We start from the raw sequence: 23,167 nt of genomic DNA, 5'->3' as shown, positions 1-23,167 counted from the left end.
TCGGTGGTTGAATATTGACTCTTTAGACTATGACTGATAGAAAAAGTATATTGAACAGATACTAGACTGTAATATAGAGTCGATCATACCCAAAAAAAAAAAAAAAAAATTAAATTAAAAGGATTTTGTACGGATTGAGGTCTATGATGGCAAACAAATACGAGGATTTTCGAGCCCTGGCAACGGAAGATGCATCAAAGCTTCAACTTCACGCTAATGTTCCCAAAGGTCCCATTCCATGCCCCCAACTCTACCTCGCAGAATCCCAATTTCAGTTTTGTCTTTTTTTTTTTTTCTTTTTTTTTTTTTTTTGTTTTTCTTTTTAATTATTACTATGAAAATTTGTAGTCATTTTTATTAAAGGTGTACATTTGGTAAATTTAGTTTGTTTCTGCGTAATAATATATATATATATATATATATATATATATATATATATATAAATCACACTAAAAATAATGTGTAACAGGTTCGATTGAGAATGTATATCCATCTATTCAACCCACTAGTTAATATATATTGCATAAAGTCATTCTCTCAATTGTTATATGAGTTAATACCCAAAATCGTCCTCGACTATAGTGGTTTTTCTCAATTTCGTCCTAAACGACTTTGGTGACCTAATATCGTCCCAAACTTTTGTGTTTCGCTCAATTTAGTCCCAGACTTTTGTGTTTTTGCTCAATTCAGTCCCTCATTTGTTATTCTGTCCATTTGGTGTTAAATAAATAGACAATTCAGTAATTTTAATATTGGCATCTCTTTACTCATAGACATGTGAACTGCGAAATCCCTTTTTTTTACGAATTACTCCCAGAATTACTCCTAAAACTGCGAATATAAAATTTGATTTGCAGGTCCGGGAGTAATTCTGGGTGTAATTTGTACAAGAAAGAGGAATTTCGCACTTCACAAGTTGAAAGTAAAGAGAGATCAATATTGACATTACTGAATTGTCCATTTATTTAACACCAATTTGACGGAATAACAAATGGAGGATTAAATTGAGCGAAGCACAAAAGTCTGGGACGATATTAGGTCACCAAAGTCGTTTAGGACGAAATTGAGAAAAACCACTATAGTCGAGGACGATTTTGGGTACTAACTCATTGTTATATTGTAACTAATCTTACAGCCCGTTTGGTTCGCTGGAAAATATTTGAAGGGAAATGGAATTCAAATTTCATGGAAAACAAATTACCAGGAAAATAGATTCCATTGTTTGGTTAGTGAAAAAGAAATTACTGGGAATATGAATTCCATTGTTTGGTTGGGTTTGGAATAGTAAGAAATTATGAATATAAAGACCAATATGCCCTTAACAATAATTTATACATGTGTAGTTAATAAATTTTGATGAGGGCAAAATAGTCTAATAGTACTATATTTTCTTCCCAACTCCTTTGGAAAACAAAATACCAATGTTTAGGTAGGATTTTCTTTTCCTTCACCTTTGGGAAGTCAAATCCCCATGGAAAAGATTTTCCATCCAACCAAACAAGGTAAAACAACATTTTCCTACATTTCATGGAAAATCTTTTCCATGAAATTTGATTTCCATCCAACCAAACACCCCCTTAGTGTCATAAACTTATAACTTTTCTTTTTTTTTTTTTTTTTTTTTTGGGTAACCCATATTTTATATTTTTCGTTTTCGGTAGACTCTATGAATCAGTCCCCTAAGTCTACTATTACGAGGAGGTAAATCGAGTCAATCTAATTTCCCGACTCAACACTAGAACAAACTTATAACTTTGCGGTGATGAGAGCTTAAAGAAGTCGTTGTCCAAACTGAAAATAAAGTTTGGAGTAATATAAATACATTGTAACTTTTTTAAATGAATTAAAATGTGTTGTTAAAAGAGTTTCCCACAAGTGAGAGTACAAATCATGGACCCAAAATGAGCTGCCCAGGTTTGGTAGGGTGGTTTTGCCAATTAAAACAATTGATATAACAAATTTATAAATAATGTTGTCACTCTTTTTTGCATTCTAATAAGAGATTAGGAATGAAATTCAAATTCATATATATATATATATATATATATATATATATATATATATATATATATAAAATAGCATGCCTTGCCACCAAACATTCACATTAAATCTTACCTAGTCTGTAAATTACATAGGAGAGTTAAATAATACTACAAAGACTCTATGTCAAAACTCTGATACGAGATTAATTCTATTTCACTCATGCGGTCATCCCTTTCTGGGGTTTTTGCATGAGGTAAAGGAGGAGGATAAGTAATTAGACAGAAGAAGCAAATTGTTACGACCCTATCGAAGTGTGAATTTAGAGTTTTCCTTAACTCGAATACGATTAGGTGCCAGAAATCTGCTCGCCCGAAAGGTTTTCCATCCGTTACGGTCCTATCTAAAGTCGTAACACAAATCCAGCAAAGCTAATATTGTGAAGTGAGTGTATATGTTTCACCTCATCCTGATCTAACAGTGGGTATGGATCCAATTGTGGAGGATATAAAATAACAAGAGGACAACAACATATGCACTGTAATTACACAATTCCAATTATTAATTACTACAAAAAGAAATATGAATATCTCCCCCGACCAACATTGATGAGACGTAAAGTTCGATCTTCCCAACTTTGCTAGCTGGATAAAAGACTTGGCATATCATTCTTTTTTTTTTTTTTTTTTTTTTTTTTTTTTTTGCAAACCATATTTCCACCTTTCTGATCCATGCATTTGTTTGAGGAAGATGATGACATGTTTAGGTATGAGAATTATATTAATTATTTATTCATATTTCATTTGCTTTATTTTTTATTTTTATCTTATCGTTTATAGGTTTATTCAGGGTACATAAGTGTTATGTAAATCTCATATGTTATTAGAAAATGACAAGTGCTGAAACTGAGTGCAATGAAACGGTGCAACAACTAACACTTGCCTACGTGGTTTGAACTTGAAATGGGTTCATTGAGCAAATTGGGGCCGGGTGCGAGGGCAACTCCTCCGCGGTGCGGTACAGTGAAATAGTAATTTTATAAATGTATTATTAGGGTTGTTGATACTTGTAACCCTAGATGTTTTATCATCAGCATTAATAAAAATCTCCTTCGCTCCTGTGGTGGCTCTTTTTCTTTTTCATTTTCGTTTTCTATTCTTGATCTCTTGATCCCGTTTTTCTGAACAGTAAGTGGTATGAGTATAGGGGTTTTAAAATAATGAATTTGATATGATATATACTATAAAAACTCAATCTCTAAAATTATGTAAAATAAAATTGTAAATTTTATTACTTTGGGAATTTCTAAGGTGACGATTGATACCAACACTTTTTGTACTAGGTGCATATATATATATGATATGTCTAATTGCATAAGATATTGTGAAGACAAACATTAACCATATCTAGTAACATTTAAATAGCATAGATAATATAATTGTATTTGGTACTACAAAAAATAAAATTGATCAACACTACCATAAGAATACCTATATGTATATGTTGAAGGGACTTGTAAAGGGTCTTCACATACAGCGCAGATTGTCAGTGGAATATAGCCATTCAATCCCTGCAGATGTGCCATTGTAAAGCAAGACAAGAAGAGGTGAAAATCATATTCCTCTGACCTTACATAACTTTTTCACACATGCATTTTGTCAATCAATTACATTTCACAAAATAGTCTTTCAAACCATCCATTATGTTTCTATGTTTTTTGTGCTTTAAATTAAAGGGAAAAAATGTTTCTTAAAAAGATCTAAAGGTCCACCCCCACCAATGAGAAGAGGCTAGGTTAGATATTTTTTTTCAAACCAAATTAAATTATGTATATTTTTTTGTTATTAAAGAAGTTGTATTATTAACAATAGATTACTCACTAGTCACTACATGTGATATGTTAAATACTTTTAGCTTATATAGGGATACACAAAGGTGAGAGGACACATGCTAAGAATCTCGCCGGTGAGGAGAACATGACGTTTATTCTGTTATTTATAGTGTAATCAGATTGGTCACACCACATGTCTACACTAAAATGACTAAAGTGAATGGAATAGGTGAGCAAACATTTCACGAGTTATTTGTCTATTTAAGTGAATCCAACATTCCAACCTCGGAGGTCGAGAGGCGCTCTTCTGGGGTTAGGAACAGTTCTTGAATAATTATGTATGCCTCATAGACCATTATACACATCGTATTAAGCTTTAACCCGATCCAGACAAAAAAAAGTGATCCTTGCACTGCCGGAGGAGGGGGTGGGGAATTCTTTTGGGTACGGGGTTGGGGATCGGGAGAGCTTTCCCATCCTCATGGGAGACGGGGACAACATTTCCCGCCGAAAACCTGGCCCTAATTTCGTAAATTATATATGTGTGTGTGTGTAGACTTTTAGTATTTTGGCTCTTATGTATTTATGATTGGATACTTGGAGTTTTGGGAGTTTTGGATATTTGGTAATTGATATTTTGGTTAAGGACTTAATATTTGAACAACTTTAATATTTAAGTATTTTTTTAAAAAAAAGTTTTGAAGTATTTTGTAGTACTTCTATTTAAGACAATTAAATGAATGTTAGGCTAATTGGATTTTAAATATATCAAAATTTTTTAAACCAAATATATCAAATTTTTTTTTGAATGTTATTGACTCTATTACAATGTAGTATATTTTCATAACTACTTTTTCAATCTATTGAAGCACAAAGAGTCAATAACGCCTCCATTGAGCCTCGAACTCACAACTTCCCATATCAATTTATTTACAAACTAAATATATAATTAAAATAATATATATTATTTTATACTCTACCGAAAAATTGTGACGGGAAATCCCCGTCCCTGATGGAGCGGGGACTATGATCGAATATGGATTGAATTCGGGGGTGGGGACAAGGACTCTATTTCCTGTTTCTGTCTCGCCGTGTTGCTACCATCCCTATATCGTATATCGCCATCAACATCCTTCAATTTAGGTATAATGAGTTTGAATCTCGACATTTAAAAAAAAAAAAAAAAAAGAATCATATTTCTTCTGATCTCACTTCTCTTAAATTATAAGTTTAAAGTCTAAACTCCAAAGCATTGTAAAGAAGAGATAATGATTAATTACATGACCTAAAATAGTAAGTATACTTGTTTCTTTAAGGTCGGTGTGGAAGAGTTGTATAACCCAAATTTTAATCCATATGAAGAATGGCTATGAAGCCTAAGTCTTGACTGAAATAGAATTTGGAAAGAGAGATAAAAGAGTAATGGATCGGAGGACCACAACCTATGATCATACCAATGAGCTAAGGTTAAAATAATGCAGTTTCTGACTAAAACTTAATACTAGGAAGTAGGAACTTCAATCCCCCAAACCATACATGCATATTTAGGACTGAGGATTTAGGACCACCTATATATATATATATATATATATATATATATATATATATATATATATATATATATATATATAGGGACGCACTCAGGTGCGAATAAGTGTCCAGGAAGGAAATGCGAACGAATCAGCGCGTGACACGTGTCCAGATCTAATAACTTAAAAAAAAACGCGGTGGCATTTTTGTAAATAATTGAACATCGAAGTGCAAGTAAAATCTCTTATAAGTGCACCTATTTTCACCTATAAGTGCATGTAATTTTTCCTTGTTAGAATTCACTTTCCGCAACCATTCATGCACCTGGGTGTGCTTATAACTATATGTGCAACTATTTATAACTATAGGTGCAACTACTTATAACTATATGTGCACCTACTTTCACCTATAAGTGCATGTAATTTTGTCTTGTTAACATTCATTGATCTGAGTTCAGCGGGTAGTAATACTCCTGAAAACCATTCGCAAACATTCATACACCTAGATGCAACTACTTATACCTATGTGTGCAACTACTTTGAACTATAGGTGCAACTACTTAGAACTATAAGTGCAACTAAGTATTGATGCTCAGTGTAAATTTTTACTTGCACCTATAATACATTTTACATGCACTTGTAATACATTTTACTTGCACTTCGATGTTCAATTATTTACGAAAATGTCACCGCGTTTTTAAAAAAAATCATTGTTTCTCATCCATTAGATCTGGACACGTGGACGAACAGAATCCATTCCTATTTCGCGCCTGGGCGAGCCGTTCGCACCCAAGTGCAACTATATATATATATATATATATATATATGCTTTAATATTTGTGTAAATTGAATGATTTATATTTCGTTCTCGTCACATTTCTGATTATAAGTTGAAACATTTTTCTGACGCCGCAGTTCATCTTTAACTCTTTAAAGATACAATTGGCCTAGCGCTATTGAAAATTTTGCCATTTTCGTTCTCTTTTTTTTTTTTTTTTACCAAAAAAAAAATTATTTTATTTTTCAAATAAGAAGACAGAATTGAAGCATGTGCTCCATCCCAACTAAAAGCCTAAGCTTATAGTTGGATTGCACATTAATGGCTCAACATGCCCCCTCACGTGTGCGGTGTGGCGCTGAGATTCAAACTCATAACCTTTAGTCTGGCTCTGATACCAAATTGAAGCATGTGCTCCATCTCAACTAAAAACCTAAGCTTATAGTTGGATTGCACATTAATGGCTCAACAGACATTTCGACATTTAACCATTTAAAGTTTTAGACCTACTTTGTTGGTCAATGTTACTAGTCACTTTTAATGGGGTGGTTGGAAGTAGCAACTAGGAATTTTCATGATGCCCCAAGTGGTTAGAAAGTCTATTTCCGACAAAAAATCCTAGGGTTTTGACCACTGTTGAGTAATCAAAAACCGCGAAATTAATCTCTAGCAGTTATGATCGATAATCAGAGGCTTCAAGAATTTAAATTTATCTAAAATAGTAATGATCGATAAAAAAAATGCACATTATAATATATATCACGAGTGAAGTAATGAATTAATTATTAAAAGGGAACCATATATAGGACAAATTAAAATGTTGTTTAGCATAGGCACGTACGTAGTAACAATAATCTTAAAATGATGATGATTAATAAGATGAGGAACCAAATGACAAGAAAAGAAGATTTCTCAATCCAACAAACAAAACAGTGGTTGGTGTCAAGTCTTTGCCGGACCAAAATTGCTGTGTTATCTCCTCACCCATGTGTGGTTCTAGTAAGATGTGTTAATCCCCCATTAATTAGGGGTCCACTAACCCTAACTCAGTCAACATCTCAAGTCTCTTCAATTCCATGGCGTAGTGTTATCTTCACTACACTGTCCCCCAAATCTCACTTTCTTATCTCTTTTCTTTGTTCCATATAGTTTAGTGCTAAGCCAAGCTTAGCTTCTTTCCCCTCAATCTTTTCATATCCACTTTCATTATTGATTGAGATTGAATTGGCCGGCCATGACTTTTTGACAATGTTGTTGTGTTGTTGCTTCGTGTGACCAACACGACATGCACAATTTAAAGAAAAAGTTTTAAGATTATATTTACTACTTTACACAGATAGATAGATTATTATTGTCGCTCAAATAGTGATGTTGGTTGTTGGTTTTGATTCTTTGCTTCTTTAATTTATTGTATATGCACAAATGATTCATGTGTTGAACGCGGTATGTGACGTAATAGGTGACGTGTCTATTGCATATACAGATATACTTATATATATACATATGTTATATGTAGTGTATAATGTGTGTATGTATACATCATTATGTATGCACACACATACTTCATATTTGATGAGAATCTGTTGGATTGATAAAAAAGACATAATTCATGACGTGTCTACTGCCTATTCACATACTTTCTCAACCTACTGAAACACAAAGAACCAATAACGCCTCCACTGAGGCTCGATCTCACAACCTTCCAAATGGAAGTCCAACCCGGGTACCATTAAACCACATAGTCTACTGCATATACTTATATATACGTGTGTGTATAACGTGTGTGTGTGTGTGTATATATATATATATATATATATACATCACACCTATACACACATATTTTATGAGTGTTTGTGGATTGATTAAAAAAATTCATTAAATGTTAACGTAGTGTGTTCCACACCATCCAATTAAAAATTTGCATGGTCTTAATTTTATTCTCAATCTACTGAAGTACAAAAAGTCAATATCGCATCCACTAAGCTCAAACTCACAACCTCCTATATGACAGTGCATTAAACACGCATTTTGTTCTAAATTCATGTGCTCTCGTAATTTTATTTATTTATTTATTTATTTTTTGTATTTCCTTAAGAGAGTGATTATTTGTAGACAAAAAGTATGTATATACATGCAGTCCCTTTGAACTTTGATTTGCATTTAAGATTATAATGTTGGGGTTGGGAGGACAAAAATCTGTCACATAAACGTGGAGGATGGCCACTTGATAATATAATATAAGATGATTGGGGAAGATAAATCTATTAAAAAAAATAGAAATTTTGAATTTTAATTTCTAAACAAGTTGGCATCATATAATTTTCAACGAAAACTAAAAAAAAAAAAAAAAAAAAAAAAAAAAAAAAAAAAAAAAAAAAGACAACACTACCACTAATAACTACAATGCATATATATGTGTGACTCTGTGTATGTATATGTATGTATGCTTGCTTGCTTTACATTACAACTTTCAACCTCTGGAGAGACAAATGATCATGATTAAGATTTCTCCAATGATAAGCCCTGCCCAAAAAAAATAAATTAATAATAATAATAATAATAATAATAATAATAATAATAATAATAATAATAATAATAATAATAATAATAATTTTGAACACCTTACTCTAATGATAGCATACACACTTAATTAATAATGAATTTAAAATATAGATTGTGGCTAAGATTATATAGGGTAATTCTCCTAATTACACCATACTTCAAAATAGCAAGTTTCTTTAACTTTTTTCTTTTTTCTTTTTCATAGAACATCCAAGAATATTTTCAATTTTTCAGGATGGTAAGGTTCAGATTTAACCTAAATTCACGCCCGTAGAGTTTAACTTTTTGTTGAAAGAAATTTAGTTTGAAACTTTTTTTTTTTTTAATTACAAGAGAAACCTGCATCCATTATTTGAGAGTGTATATGCACGGGATAAATCTCGCTCATGTGTAATAACAATTTTTTTATGACGATGCACTACAAATGTCAAACCTCTAACCTTACAAATTATATTAACAGTTCATTTACTAACTGTCTTAACCTACCAGAATTTGTAATATTATTATTTTTGAATACCTAGCAAAACCTGTCAATTTTGTCATTTAATATTTTATAAGTATATATGTGTCCAAGTAGATAGAAATAATGATTCAATTAACAAGAAAATTATATTATATAGAGTTATTATTATAATATTATTGGTAAAAATAGAACAGCTTTTGTCCAAACTTTGATAACCAGGACAGTGAACAGAATCATTTCCAAGCACTTTGTTTATTGTTTTGCTAATTCGTCAGATCGAAACTTAATACAACAGACTTTATGTTGACCATGTCGAATGTTTTATTACACACAAAAAAGATTCCTTTTCACTTTTGAAAAGGAATTAATTATTTAATTAATAATTAACCATACATACAACTACATACATAAGAGCATCCACATTGGTTGGGAAGAATGGGGAGATAATGTAAGAGTGATTAGGAAAGAGAGTGTGGGAGAGGAGAGAAAAAAAAAAAAGAAAAAACAAAACAAAAAAAAAAATTAAAAAAAAAAAGAAAGTAGTCAGACGCGTCAGGCGCGCCGACTGGCGCGCCTGACGCGCCTCCGGGCGCGTGCAGTGCACGCGCCCGGCTTTTGCCCAAGGCTGTGCGCGAACGCGCACAGCCTTGCTTCTTCTTCTTTCTCTTTTTTTTTTTTTTTTTTTTTTTTTTTTTTCTGACAATCTCCCTACATTTGCAGGGAGATTATTTTTCAATTATCTCATGTCCACACTAGCTATTATCTCATGAAGGGAAGATTTAATTCTGAATTCTCCCCACAATATCCACAAGTGTGGATGCTCTAAGTAACATTGATAAATATATTACATTATAATATTATATTCAAGAGTTGAAATATTTTTATAATATTATTAATGTTGCAAAAATCGCGCTTAGACGCTAGACAGTGACCAGCCGCTTAAAATTTTTACGGAATCATTGTTCTAGGCGGTCGACCGTCTAAGCCAACTATTAAAGTATTAAATAGCTTATAATTACCAAGTTTTAATATTTTTTTAAAAGAATCTTTTAAATAAAAAAAATCCGGGTGCGTAGGCGTTAGGTGCTCCCGGGTGCCCGAGAAACGCCTAACATGTGTATGTAGCAATGCCCTAGCTTGAAAGACTTGTACCATATCATCAAAATGTGATTGATTAAGAGTCCGAACTCATGTGTATGCAACAATATCATATCATATCGTAGAAAACATTGTACCTGATCAAAACATGGTTAAGAGTTTGAACTAATGTGTATATAATAATGTCCTGGAATTGAAAGAGTTATTCCCGATCAAGATATGGTTAAGAATTCGAACGCATGTATATGTAGTAATACCATTAAAAAAAAAAAGTTATTTATGATTAAGACTATTTAAAACTTGATTATATTAATTTATTTCGTGATATATCATTACAATATAAAAGACATATAGCTCAAAATATGTGAATGTAGTTGGGGAACAAGTCAAGAAAGCACAACAAATGTCACATGCTCCTACAACATCCATGTCCTCTCCTCATGAAGCACATAGATTTATATATATATATATATATATATATATATATATATATATATATATATATATATGCTCTCCATCTCCAAATAAAAACCCTAAAAACCACACCTGCAGTCACCACCTACCTATCACTTCAAATTTCATATCATCTCTAGAAAATGTGTCCCTCCAGCACAACATGTGCTTGGCCATACCATTTTACCATATACCATACCATCCTTCTCCCTTACATATAATTTACACACCGAAAATATTTTATATGTAATCAATTATACGTATTTTTTTACTTATAAGTATGTAAATGAATGCCATAAATTTGTTCAACTTAATTTGATGTTTCGAAACACTGTTATAATACAGTGGGATATGACACTGTAAAGCTTTTGATATAATATAATAATTTATATAATCTACTACATATATATATTATTTGAGATTTGTTGACAAAGAGATTTATTATAGTATGATTTTCTTGGATGGTTCACACTCTTTTTAAGACATATTCCTTGAGCAACGGGCAAGGGGCATAGATATTAGGTGTACCCACTAATAATTGTGACTTTTCAACAAATTTCAAATTCATATAATGATGTCTCTTAACGCATTCACATAAGATTTTTTAGTGTGATTTATGTTTTCTATTTGTAGTTTACGAACCATTACATAGAGTGATATTTATCCAATGCACATTTTCAAATAATGACTGTCAATTTTTATCATCATAAAAAACGGTGTAGGTCTCGACAAAAAAAGGAAAATATCAAGTGTATGTTTGGTGGTGTGTGTTTTGCTCTTTTTTTTTTTTTTTTTTTTTTTTTTTAGTTGTGATATGGAAAGTGCTCAAGATATTTAAACAATGACCAATGTTATATATACTAAATGACATTATGGTCTAATGACACGAAGTGATTCTTCCAAAAATAAATCATGGGTTCAATTCTCATTAAAAGTGGTATGGACTCTTTGTGTGCTTCAATAAGTTGCTAAAGTAGTTTATGAACAGATACTATAACAGAGTTGCGGGATGTGTCTCAGTAAGTTAGGCGGAGAACATAATATTTATTACCAGATAAATTATGTGTTACATCTACTACACATAATCATCATGGGCCACCAATAGAAAGGAACGACCCAACATCTAGTTCATATACATTAGGAAGACAACAATTTTGGGAGCCTTCAAATCAAATCATATATATACTACACATTATTATCATAATCCCTCTTTTGTCTTTTATTTTGGATAGATCTAATACAAATTAGCATTGAGCCGACATCCTTTTATACACAACCTAGTCTCTGTGTGTGTGTGTTTTTTTTTTTTTCTAATTTATGATTTCTAACTTCGGACATAGTAAAAATTCTCTCGCTAAATTATAGGCACATCTAGTCTAAAGGTATTCATTGTATATTACTTATTAAATTACAATGCTCCAAAATTATTATCGTAATTAATGTGTTACGCCGCTGACCTAAAAGGAATCGTCATTTGTGAAAATCGAACCTAGGTTATTCCAGAATTCTCCCCCACAAAGAGAGCTCATTTGCCACTTGAGCTACCCTGTATGATTTTGCCGTTCTTAGTTTAAAACAATCAGTTATAGACAACTTAAACGGATTATCTCTTTATGATCTTTTTTTCACCCCCTCACCACTCCCCACCCCCTATGTCTTTGATAACTGGGATGCAGATTTTTCTATTCCTTCACAAGCTGCTTGCTTCCCTGTAAATCAGAGGATGATTAAGAAATAAATTTTTTAGAGTAAATTATTGTTGGGAAAATAAATGATTTAAGAAAATAAAAAGGGAACTTTCACCATTGGTTTATAACTGGGATGCAGCATTGCATAAGATTTTGCAGAAATGGCAGAAGAAAATTTGGACCGATACAGAGGCTTCAAACAATATTAACCCAGAAAAGAGACACGCGTCATCATACTGAACAACACACAATTATACGAAGGACCATAAACAGACATGATTATATCAACACTATTGAGATTTGACAGCTAGCCATGCTTAACTACAATTAAAAAATTGAACCATACTATGCTCAAAATGACTGTCATAAATGTGATCGAATTTACATTCAAATTTGTATCGTTATCTCTAACGATGAAAAAATATTATATGCATTTGGTTGAAAGCACCATGGGGGGAGGGGCGGGGGGGGGGGGTCATGTCTCTAGGAATCTTTGGCATTTTGATGTTACTCCAACAACCAGTATGCAGTGGAAGAATGGAAAAGAAAATGAAACTCCAACAAATAAATAACCACAGAAAGTAAAGGACTAGGAAACAAAAGTAGGCTCAAATCTATACAACCATGTGGAGTGAGGCTTCTGCATCATAATTTTGTGGGGCAAGTTTGACAGGTGTGTGTGTTTCTGGTGGATCTATCTATCTATCTTTCTTCCATACCCCTCTCTCTCTCTCTTCATTGCTTCAAAGTTTCTCTAGCATCCCCACACGGGTAACTCAGTTGGTTCTTGAGTGTCAAATTGTGGGTAAAAACTAAGAACGATCGAGCTCCGACAGTTACAGTGTGGGAATTTTACCTTCTTGTGGGGTGACTCTTTCTGGGCACTAGGCACTGGTCCTCCTACCTAATGGACGGTGGGGTCACTGAGATTTACCCATCTACAATCCGGTGGGACCAGCGTATGGGGCCCTTGGGGCGAGAGATTTCGCCTTTTCTGGGCAAGTTTCTCCGGCACATCCTTCTCAATCACTGTCAGTCTAGTAACATTTCTGCACTCGCTGCCTGCCTCCATGATAATCTGTGGCAGTAAGAACCAAAACTTTGCTGCAGCACTGTAAAAACACTACAAGCACACAAGTAATAAATTCATTTCAAAGTCATGACACAGTGCTGAAAGTCAGTCCACCAACTTTTGACCTGAAATATCAATTTTCCAAAGGCTTTCTGGCAAACATTGGTGTGGAACTTGGTAGGAAATAGACTAATCTTTTTCTATGGTCCTCTATCTAGCTAACTGTCAAACCACTTGCAAGATGTGTAAAGGTGTGAGCTTGGGTTCAGTGCTATTTCTGTGTTTGAGCCTTATCTGCACTAATGTCATAATCATATCTACCCACAATGTTTGACCACCTTAGCTAGAACCAGTTCAAACACCTAAATGTAGGTCGATCAGGATTTCCTGCTCGAGGACAGGGCCGGCCCTAGTAATAATAAAACTCTTAATGTGTGGGGGGGGGGGGGGGGGGCAGCCCAACCAAATTGGTCAGACAGTTAGCTTGGTAATCACAAGGTTCCAAATTCGACTACTAGTTGGAACGGATTATTGGTCTTCTTGGGACAATTATCTCCTTGTGGTCTTTTGCCGGCTAGGGTCACAAGGCGGGATTTACTCATTACAGACCATCGGGTAATGACTGCGGGTTTACCTCGTCACCCAAAACTTTCGGAGTATGGTGAAGTGGTGGAGGGGGGAGGGGGTGGGGGGGGGGGTTATGGTGCCTAGAGAATCAAAGAAAAGTTGGTACAATCAGGACTCAGGAGTATGTAAGCATTTGGAAAATTTTGGCCATGCTAACAGAGAGCTAAAGATCTAAGGAAGATGATGAAGAAAGGTAGTAATTGACTAACTACAATTATTGCAAATATATCAGTTTCATCTACAGTCTGTAACAAGTTAAGATGGGGAGACCAGCCAGAAAGCTAATATAGACAAGATTAAGTGAACACCACAAATTCAATGCATAATGTCCTTATACATGACCCTTAATGCAGGGTGCTAGCATATCAAGAAAGCTATCCTATAATCGACAGGAATAGGGACAGGACCACATCTCCTCCTGCAAACATAACGTGATAACAGCTATAAAAGTGCAGATTAACCAAATGCAAGATGAATCTTTTAATGATAGAAACAAAACAAAAAAATGATGAGTTCAATCTAGGATAGGATGCTTAAGCCTAATGTACAAGAAAGGAAGTTGCAAGATTCATTTGATCCAACAACTAAGGACACAGAGAATAGAGCCTTTTGCTCCCCATTACGACCAAAAGATGCAGCCCACATGTCATTTCAACTGACTCATAGCAGGCCACTTGTGTGCTACATGTTCTACCACAACTTTCACCGAGTAAAATTTAAGCCAGACCATTCAATCAGTAACTAAAACATCAAAGAATGAATTGGATAAGTTCTTGAATTGATAAGAACATGTTTATCCTCACCTCTGTAGCTCCCAAAACAATAATTCAATTACAAATGACTCTTGCACGCATTAACACAAAGATTGTGACATCTCTGCAGCAACAACCAAGAGGAAAGTTAGATGTTACATCAAATAATACAAGTCGGAGAAGATCAATTGCACCGCATAATGAAGATCCAAAAACTATTCCTGGAAATAATGCTAAGTTCCTGCTAATCTACAGTCTTACCTAAGTTAGCAGCTAATTTGGGCCTTACATTCTAAGTTTTTGTTTCCCATTGTTAACAACTGCAAACCTATACACCTCTGCATATTATTGGCCATTGAGCCCAAATCTGCAATTCAAAATCTTTGGCTTCTTTGATAATGAAAATCAAAACTTCTTCATATCTCACATATGGTGAGCTGCTGACAGGCTCAGTTCATGTCAGTGTAGATTTATTTCAGACCTTCCCCTTCAGTAGCATTTGTAATGTCAGACAATGAGCATTAACATCAATCTCATTGGCTCTGTCATTGCATTTGAATCTTCACACTAAACATATTAACTAAGTATTTGTTAAATGGACAACCAAAGATAAGAAAATTTTCATGAAATTATACATTCATAAAGCTGTAAAGTCTCTACAACAGGATAGGATGGAGCAATTGAATGGCAAGAGAAATTAATGGTCATTTGAAGAATGAGCTTAATTTGTCATAATTGAAAAACCTAAAGGAGAACAATCCTTCTAAAACGCCCAAGCAGGCTCCGGCGACCACGTCGAGCACGAAATGGCGGCCGAGGAGAATCCTGGAAACCGATGTGATCGTCGCCCAAGCTCCGATGATGTAAACGAAATGATCCGCGAAAAGGTCGTATCTCAGATCAAGTAGAAATCCTTGTACGAGATCAAATGATAGGTAGAACATGGTGGCGATGAAGAAAACTCGGGAGGAGTGTCCGCTAGGAAAGGACCAGTGGTCAACGGCGAAGGAGAGGAACATGTTCTTATTGTAGACAGGTCGAGGCCTCTGAATGAGGTGCTTGAGGATGCCGATTACTGCTAAATCAAGGACGGCGCCGAGGAGCAGGTCGACGAGGAAGGCGGCGGCGGCGGAGGTAGCGAGGAGGATTGAGATGATGACGGGGAAGAACAGGCGACCGTCGCCGGAGATCTCCAGTGTTTTGAGGACGGAGTAGGGCAGGATTGGGTGGGTTAGGGTGTAGAGACGGAGTGAGAGCTGTGTGTCGAAGTCGATTAGACGGCGGAGAAGCGGCGGCGACGGCGGCGGCGACGGCGGCGGCGGTTTAGATTCCATTATCTGCTCCGCTGTAACGCTGTCCGATAAGAAATGATAAGCTTAACTGCCGTCTGATTCGTCAGTTAAGTGAACTAAAAATTGTTATCAAAAAAAAAAAAAAACTAAAAATTAAAAGGCCCAATAAGAAAAAGTAGGAAAAACCCATTCATTATATAGTATTATAGAGGCCCATTTCTCAATCATTATTCTATGGACCATAGTCCATTAGTCCTAATCATTTGATCTACGTAACTGTATTGATCACAAATAAAAACTACTTTTATATATATATATATATATATATATATATATATATATAATAACATTATTTGACTATATTATTTTATATATTATCAAAAAATGTATATTTAGTATATAAATAATTATTTTTAATATATTAAAAATATATTTTATAATCAGAAAAAGTACATTATTTATATACTATTAAATAATGTAATTTTAGTATGATATTAACCATTTCACATTAATGATGTGTATTATGATCGAGTGAGGCTTTCATTGAATATTAGTGACTAAGCAATAATCGAAGGAAAATGTCAAAGCTTTGGAACTTTAATTAGTAGAGGGCCGACTAATTTAGTCAAAATTATAATTATATACAAATTTACATATATTTATCTGAATTTATTTAATTTTACGAGTGATTAATAAACTTAAATGTCATTTATACATATGAATTTAAAATTATAGCACACATTACTTTACAATATTTTATTTAGGAGAGATGATAGACATATGCATAGATGAGAGAGTTTGGAATGAATTCTACTCTTATTAAAACTCGTTTTATATAGTGATTCAGTAACTATTTTTGAAAAAATTTAGAATTGGAGCTCTATCTAGGGAAAGTTTTTTTTTTTTTTTTTTTTGGATTGAGTACTAGAAAGTCTCTTATTTAGTACAGTCATGCTGCTCGACTATAAATGTCTCTTATTTTGTCTTTGATAAAATTCAAACTATGCACGTTGTGATCATTAGTAAAATAAAACCTCTCAATATTCTTATCATGAGATATAAAATATTTTATACACTCTAGTGTAAGGTTATCCCCACCAAAATATGCATTAATGATACCGTGGCTGTAAAGTTATCTGGCGATAATAAATGACTAGCTTGCCACTATAAACAAAGAATAAGTACATGCCTATATTTAATATCCTATCAAGAATTCAGATGGGGTTTTAAATGAAAACAATATTAAATTTGCAGATGCTGTTAGGTAATTAATATTTGTACCTTATATGCATGCAAGACAAATAAAAATTATTTTATATTATTTATGAATCAGATAATCTAATCTATTGCATGGAGATTAGAGATTAACAATCGAGCTTATTAATGCTACTTGAAATGAGTTTTTAGCTTACTAAGAATGAAACTACATTATGAAATCTATAAAATTTGCTCTATATATGATATTCTTCGTTATAATAGGTACAATCATGTATTTTATATCTAATTGTACTGCATCCAAGTACTATTATCACAAATAATACTATGCATAAAAGAATAATATGCATGATTATACTCGAATCAACACCATAAAAATCCCTATATTTTTTATACTATATATATGCTTTTATTTCTTTCTATAAGCATATATATATATATATATATATATATATATATATGTGTGTGTGTGTGTGTGTGTGTGTGTGTGTGTGTGTGTGTGTGTGTGTGTGTGAAGAGGTAAATTGTACTAAGAAAACTTTATACAATGAGCTTGATTGAGAAGGTATTGATAGAAGTCGAACTTGTGACTATTCAGATACGGAAATAATGCTCCAATAACCGGATACGAGAAACTCTATATTGGTGATATTTTTTTTGGGTTAGACCACGAGGTGTCTCAATCGTTATATCCTACAGCACGGCGCACATAGCATTGTGCGCCGCGCGCCTCCCTAAACGACGTCGTTTTGGGGTAGTATTGGGAGGCGCGGTAGGAAGTTGCTGAGATTATGTGTATTTGTTCACAACGTTATGTGTATTTGTTCACAACGTTATGTGTATTGGTTCATACAGTTATGTGTATTTTTTATACAATTATGTACATTCTTTTTATACAATTATGTACATCCGAATAAGAAAATTTGTGTGTATTATGTTAAGAGTTGATGTGTATTATGTTAAAAGTTTATGTTTATTATGTATTATGTTAGATTATGTGTATTATCTTTTAAAAAGAGTATGTATATTTTGTTATATAATTATGTACATTCATGTATAACATTATGTGTATTCTAGTATAACATTATGTACATTCTTGAACAGCGGGTTTTTTTTTTTAAGAAAAAACTACTGCCATTCACTGGGGCGGGAAATTTCAAAAAAAAAAAAAAAATTAAAACGACGTCGTTTTGCATCTGGGCGCATAGTGCAACGCGCGCCGTGGTGTAGGATATAAATTGCCTGAGGTGTCCTGAGCAGGCTCAATCTGTAAGAAACACCTTTGAGTCTGTAGCATATTCAGACTAATCCTCGTTCGCATTAGGTCGGCCCAATTAAGAGGTAAAGTACTGACTAGATTGATTTTTTCATATAAGAGGGATCAGAGTTCAAACTCCCGGCCTCTCTTAAAGGACAAGAGTGCATGGTCTGTCAGGCCAACCAAACCAGTTTATATATTGGTTATATAATGCATGCACTTTGTAGCTTGAAAAGGGGGAATGTTTCTTCCACTTTGTCTACCCTAAATGGAAGTCATTTCCCATTCAAATACAAAAACGTACAATGACTTAGATTCAACTTACATGCATGCCCCAACAAAGTCATGGAATTTCCAAAATCTTGTCTCGAGTGCATTGGTCAATGGAGTAGTACAGAGAAATCCATTGAGACTGAGAGCAAAATAAAAGGCCTAAAAGGTAAAAAAGTGAAAATTTGGGGGGTCGAAATCGAGACACGCCAAAACACCATTCTCCATAGATTTATGCAGGCGTGAGACCAAAGGCTGCAAAGCGTTGCCCCTTATCCAATGAACTTATTTCGCCACTCAACTCCCCAATTTTATATGTATTTGGAATTCGACCCCTTAGCAAAGTGTAGAATGCATTTGAAAGTGCGATTGGATATTTCTAATGGCTATCTAGGAAGCCATTTAGTTAAGTTACAATTGAAATTTGGGCTTGTCCGATGAATCATTGAATCACCGTAATTTATATCCTTCCAAATGCTCTGTCGGACCAGAGTGTGGGGAACTCTTACAGGGCGTTTGGTTGGAGGGATTTTAAATTCCCTTCCTACTTAATTCCCACCTAATTCCAAAGGCCATTAAATTCCGTAGTTTGGTTGGAAGGAATTGCAATTCCCCCATTTTCATGGAATTAAAATCCCATGTCCCCCCTGGTATTTTAATTCCTAGGAAAAAAAGATAGTGATGAGTCAAAATTACCCCTTCCTTTTTTAACCTAAAATTAATGTCTAACAACAATAATGAACATTTTTGACTTTATACTACTTATTCCCTTTCAATTCTCATGTATACCAAACATTGGAATTGAAATTCCCAGTAATTCTATTCCTATCAACCAAACACTGGAATTTAAATTCCCACTTTATTCCCAGTAATTCAACTCCCATGGAATTACAATTCTTTTCCCACATAATTCCCCCCCTCCAACCAAACGCCCTGTTAGGGTTGCGGATTCAATGTTTTGGGAGAAATTACAATTGAAATTTTAAAAGGATCAATCGTTCTAATCACAATTTTTAAATAAATTACGAGTTAATTTTACTTTTGGTCCTATGACTATTGAAGTCTTGCTAATTTCAATCCATGACTTTCAAAACTGTCAATTTAGTGTCTTAACTATTCAACTTTTATCAATTTTAATCCCTCCGACCAAATTACTGATAAAAATTCACTCAAAAATATTAATATATAAAATAAAGAGAGTATTTTAATCTTTTTACTTCCCTTTTCTTTCTTCTTTAAAATACCCTCATTTAGAACCCATTTAGAATAAGCTCTTTCAAGAAATTTATGAATTCAAATTTCTGACTTCTTCAATGAACCCAAATCTTATGGATGGGTGGTCAAGTTTCAAATCATCATAATTTTTTAAAATCTTTTATTTTTGGAGTAATAATTATATATTCTTGGCTGATTTTGTTATTAATTAATAAAAATGGTAGAAGAGCATTGATAGTAACTGCACATATCAATGGTGTTGTCGCTTTGAACAGAAACCTGGGGCCACTATTTCAAGAAACACCAAACTTTGATAACAGTGACTCGTGACCTGATTATGAGTGGTGATGATAACAATATATACAGACAAAATACATTCATATAAAACAACAAAAGTTTTAAATTTATTTAATCATTATTAAATTAAAAGTTGTTTTTATTATACCACATTCAGTATCCCTACCCCAGTAAAATTAATATAGACTCGATCTAAGTCACATTTACAAAATTTTACTTTTATTTGAGAAAAATATGGCTCAGAACTCTTTTAACATTACACACTTATATATATAAGAGTTAATCTCCTAAGCTTGATGAATTGTACTTTTTTTAGATGACAAAGAAAAACTCAGAGTAGCGATGGCAATTTGTCTGGCCCGGCCGGTTGCTGACGGTACGGAAATGAGAAAATTTTTGAATAACAAGGATAGAATAGAGAATGTATGTAATTCTTCGTCGAAGACGGGCCGGGATACCCCTCCTAGCCCCGCCCCTGTCCCCGAGTAATTATATATATATATAAATTTTTGAATAACAAGGATAGAATAGAGAATGTATGTAATTCTTCGTCGAAGACGGGCCAGGATACCCCTCCTAGCCCCGCCCCTGTCCCCGAGTAATTATATATATATATATATATATATATATATATATATATATATATATAATTAAGACTTAAGTTTTTAGTTTTTAAAATTAAAAATTACACTAATTTAAGATTTTGAGTAAGAGTTGACCAGAGACGGAGAATCTTGTCCCAACCTAATTCCTCACCGGGATGGGACAAGGACGGGGTCAGGGTTTCAGGGACAGGAACGGGAGTATGCTCCCCGCCACGCCACACCACACCACACCACACCTTGTTGTCGTCCTTAACCCAAAATCGCTACTTAAGGATATACATTGAGTAAATTATGCTCCTATGTAATTATTCGTAAATTACATGAGATAAAATGTACTAAGAAGAATATGTATAATATGCTCAATTAAAAAAGTGAGCGACAAGAATCGAATTAATAATTTTTGCGCTCTGAGAGACACAAAAAAGAACTTATTTGTCACTTTTGCTACCATGTTGGGTTGAACTAATAATTTTTAATCTTATAGTTCTACTAGTAATTTGATTATTAATTGTTGGGTTAAACTGAACCTTAAAATTTTACTTAAAGGTGAAAAAATAAAAATTACCACTACATGCAGGATCCAATAAAATATGGTTGTCAGGCATAGTAGGGGGAGTAGACGAGTAGTAGTTTAAATTTCAGAGCTTTTTGGATGCTTTCACTGCCAGCTTCCATTTTTATTCTCTTTCTATTCTTCTATTCCTATATTCCCACTACTTTTTTCTTTTCCATTTCAAACACCCATACAAGATTCTATATCCCAAAATTCTTTTTGTTTTCTTTATAAAAAAATGTATAGTCTCACATTGTGATTAGTGGGAGTTTAAGTTCATTTATATACATGCATGTGATTAGCACACCATAATTCAAAATTAGAGTAAGGACAAAAAACTTATAATGTTAGACATGTCATTTTATCTGGCTTATTTTTATTATTTTAGTAATTTATTAAATAATAAGAAAAAATATAATTAACTGATGTTTATTAGAATATGAAGATTTTGTATTACTAAATGAGCATCGACTAATCAAGAGTTAGCTTGGTTGACTCTTAGAATCGAACATTGAGCTCCTATAAATAGGGTTCAAGGCGCCTGGCGCCACTCCCGAACCTAGCAGCAGACAGGCGGGCCGTGCCTTAATTCAGACCGGACCACTTTTATGGGATTACATTGCTAGGTAATGCTAGTACAAGTTGGTATATATGGATTAGAAGATGCCCCGAAGCTTATAAGGGAAGTCCTATTTATAGTAAAGCTAAGTCTTCCGTCGACGCCATGATGTGTCATAGCAAGTGGCCATATGTGGCATGCTATAGCGGGTATATGTAAGCCCCAGCCAAAGGGCATGGCAGATCTAGCAAACATCACAACAAATCTGTCAAGTAGTTATAGTAGCCTAATTTGGCCCGCTATGTCAAAATGGCCGAAGCACGTTAGCCTTACCTAGTCCGTTCAACGTAAGTTGTCTTTATTGTCGGTCTCTCTGATCATTTCTAGTTGGTCAAGTTCCTCTAAATATTACGGAGTAATTTTTTAGACCAATTGTTTGGGTTATTAGGCCAATTGAACTTTCTTATAAATACATCAATCCTTATAATATTAAACTAATTTCAACAATTTTCGAACAAAAAAGAAATACCAACACAATCATACGACACCTTAAACTTTTCCCAACAGAATTTCTTATCGGTTCAAACTTCAATTCCTGCCTCATCACCAAAAGACAATTCTTAACAAAGCCCTTAGCTTTCTTCATGTTTAGTTTCTAAGGAACGTAACATGCAATTTAAGCTAGGCACATATGAAAGCATTAAAAAGTTAGTTAAAACACTCGTACAAAACGAAACTGAACTATTATGTGTTATTAAATATTCACTACATTTAACTTTCCACTTACCCCACATTTACACAACTTTAATGCGCAGCAATATAGTATAAGGTTTTCCTATAATATAATTCTCCTTAGCTACCTAATATTTAATATATGCCGGACCATCCATAGTATGTTGACAAGTCTCCTTTCTCAGCAAATTTAACTAACTTTGCCCCACTTTGCCCCTCTAAGATAACTATAAACTAATTGATATATAATTTACGAGCCCCTCATCATTCTTCTCTTGAAGATGGATTAATGAGGTAAATTGTGTGATGGGTTTCAACTAGCTTACATGCTATTCAAA

At 33.7% G+C, this 23,167-nt stretch overlaps 1 protein-coding gene across 1 annotated transcript; it reads right to left on the bottom strand.

The window, feature by feature from the left end:
• Positions 1–14,265: 14,265 nt before the first annotated feature.
• On the bottom strand, positions 14,266–16,221 carry LOC109153252 (probable lipid phosphate phosphatase beta). Its single transcript, XM_019301113.1, has one exon. It carries the CDS (start codon positions 16,165–16,167, stop codon positions 15,538–15,540), a length of 630 nt encoding a protein of 209 aa, XP_019156658.1. The 5' UTR covers positions 16,168–16,221; the 3' UTR covers positions 14,266–15,537.
• Positions 16,222–23,167: the final 6,946 nt, after the last annotated feature.

This window comes from Ipomoea nil, unplaced genomic scaffold (genome assembly GCF_001879475.1).
Source record: "Ipomoea nil cultivar Tokyo-kokei standard unplaced genomic scaffold, Asagao_1.1 scaffold2480, whole genome shotgun sequence".
Taxonomy (NCBI): domain Eukaryota; kingdom Viridiplantae; phylum Streptophyta; class Magnoliopsida; order Solanales; family Convolvulaceae; genus Ipomoea; species Ipomoea nil.
Note: the sequence above shows the minus strand (reverse complement) of the source record. Positions and strands in the feature narration are given on the sequence as shown.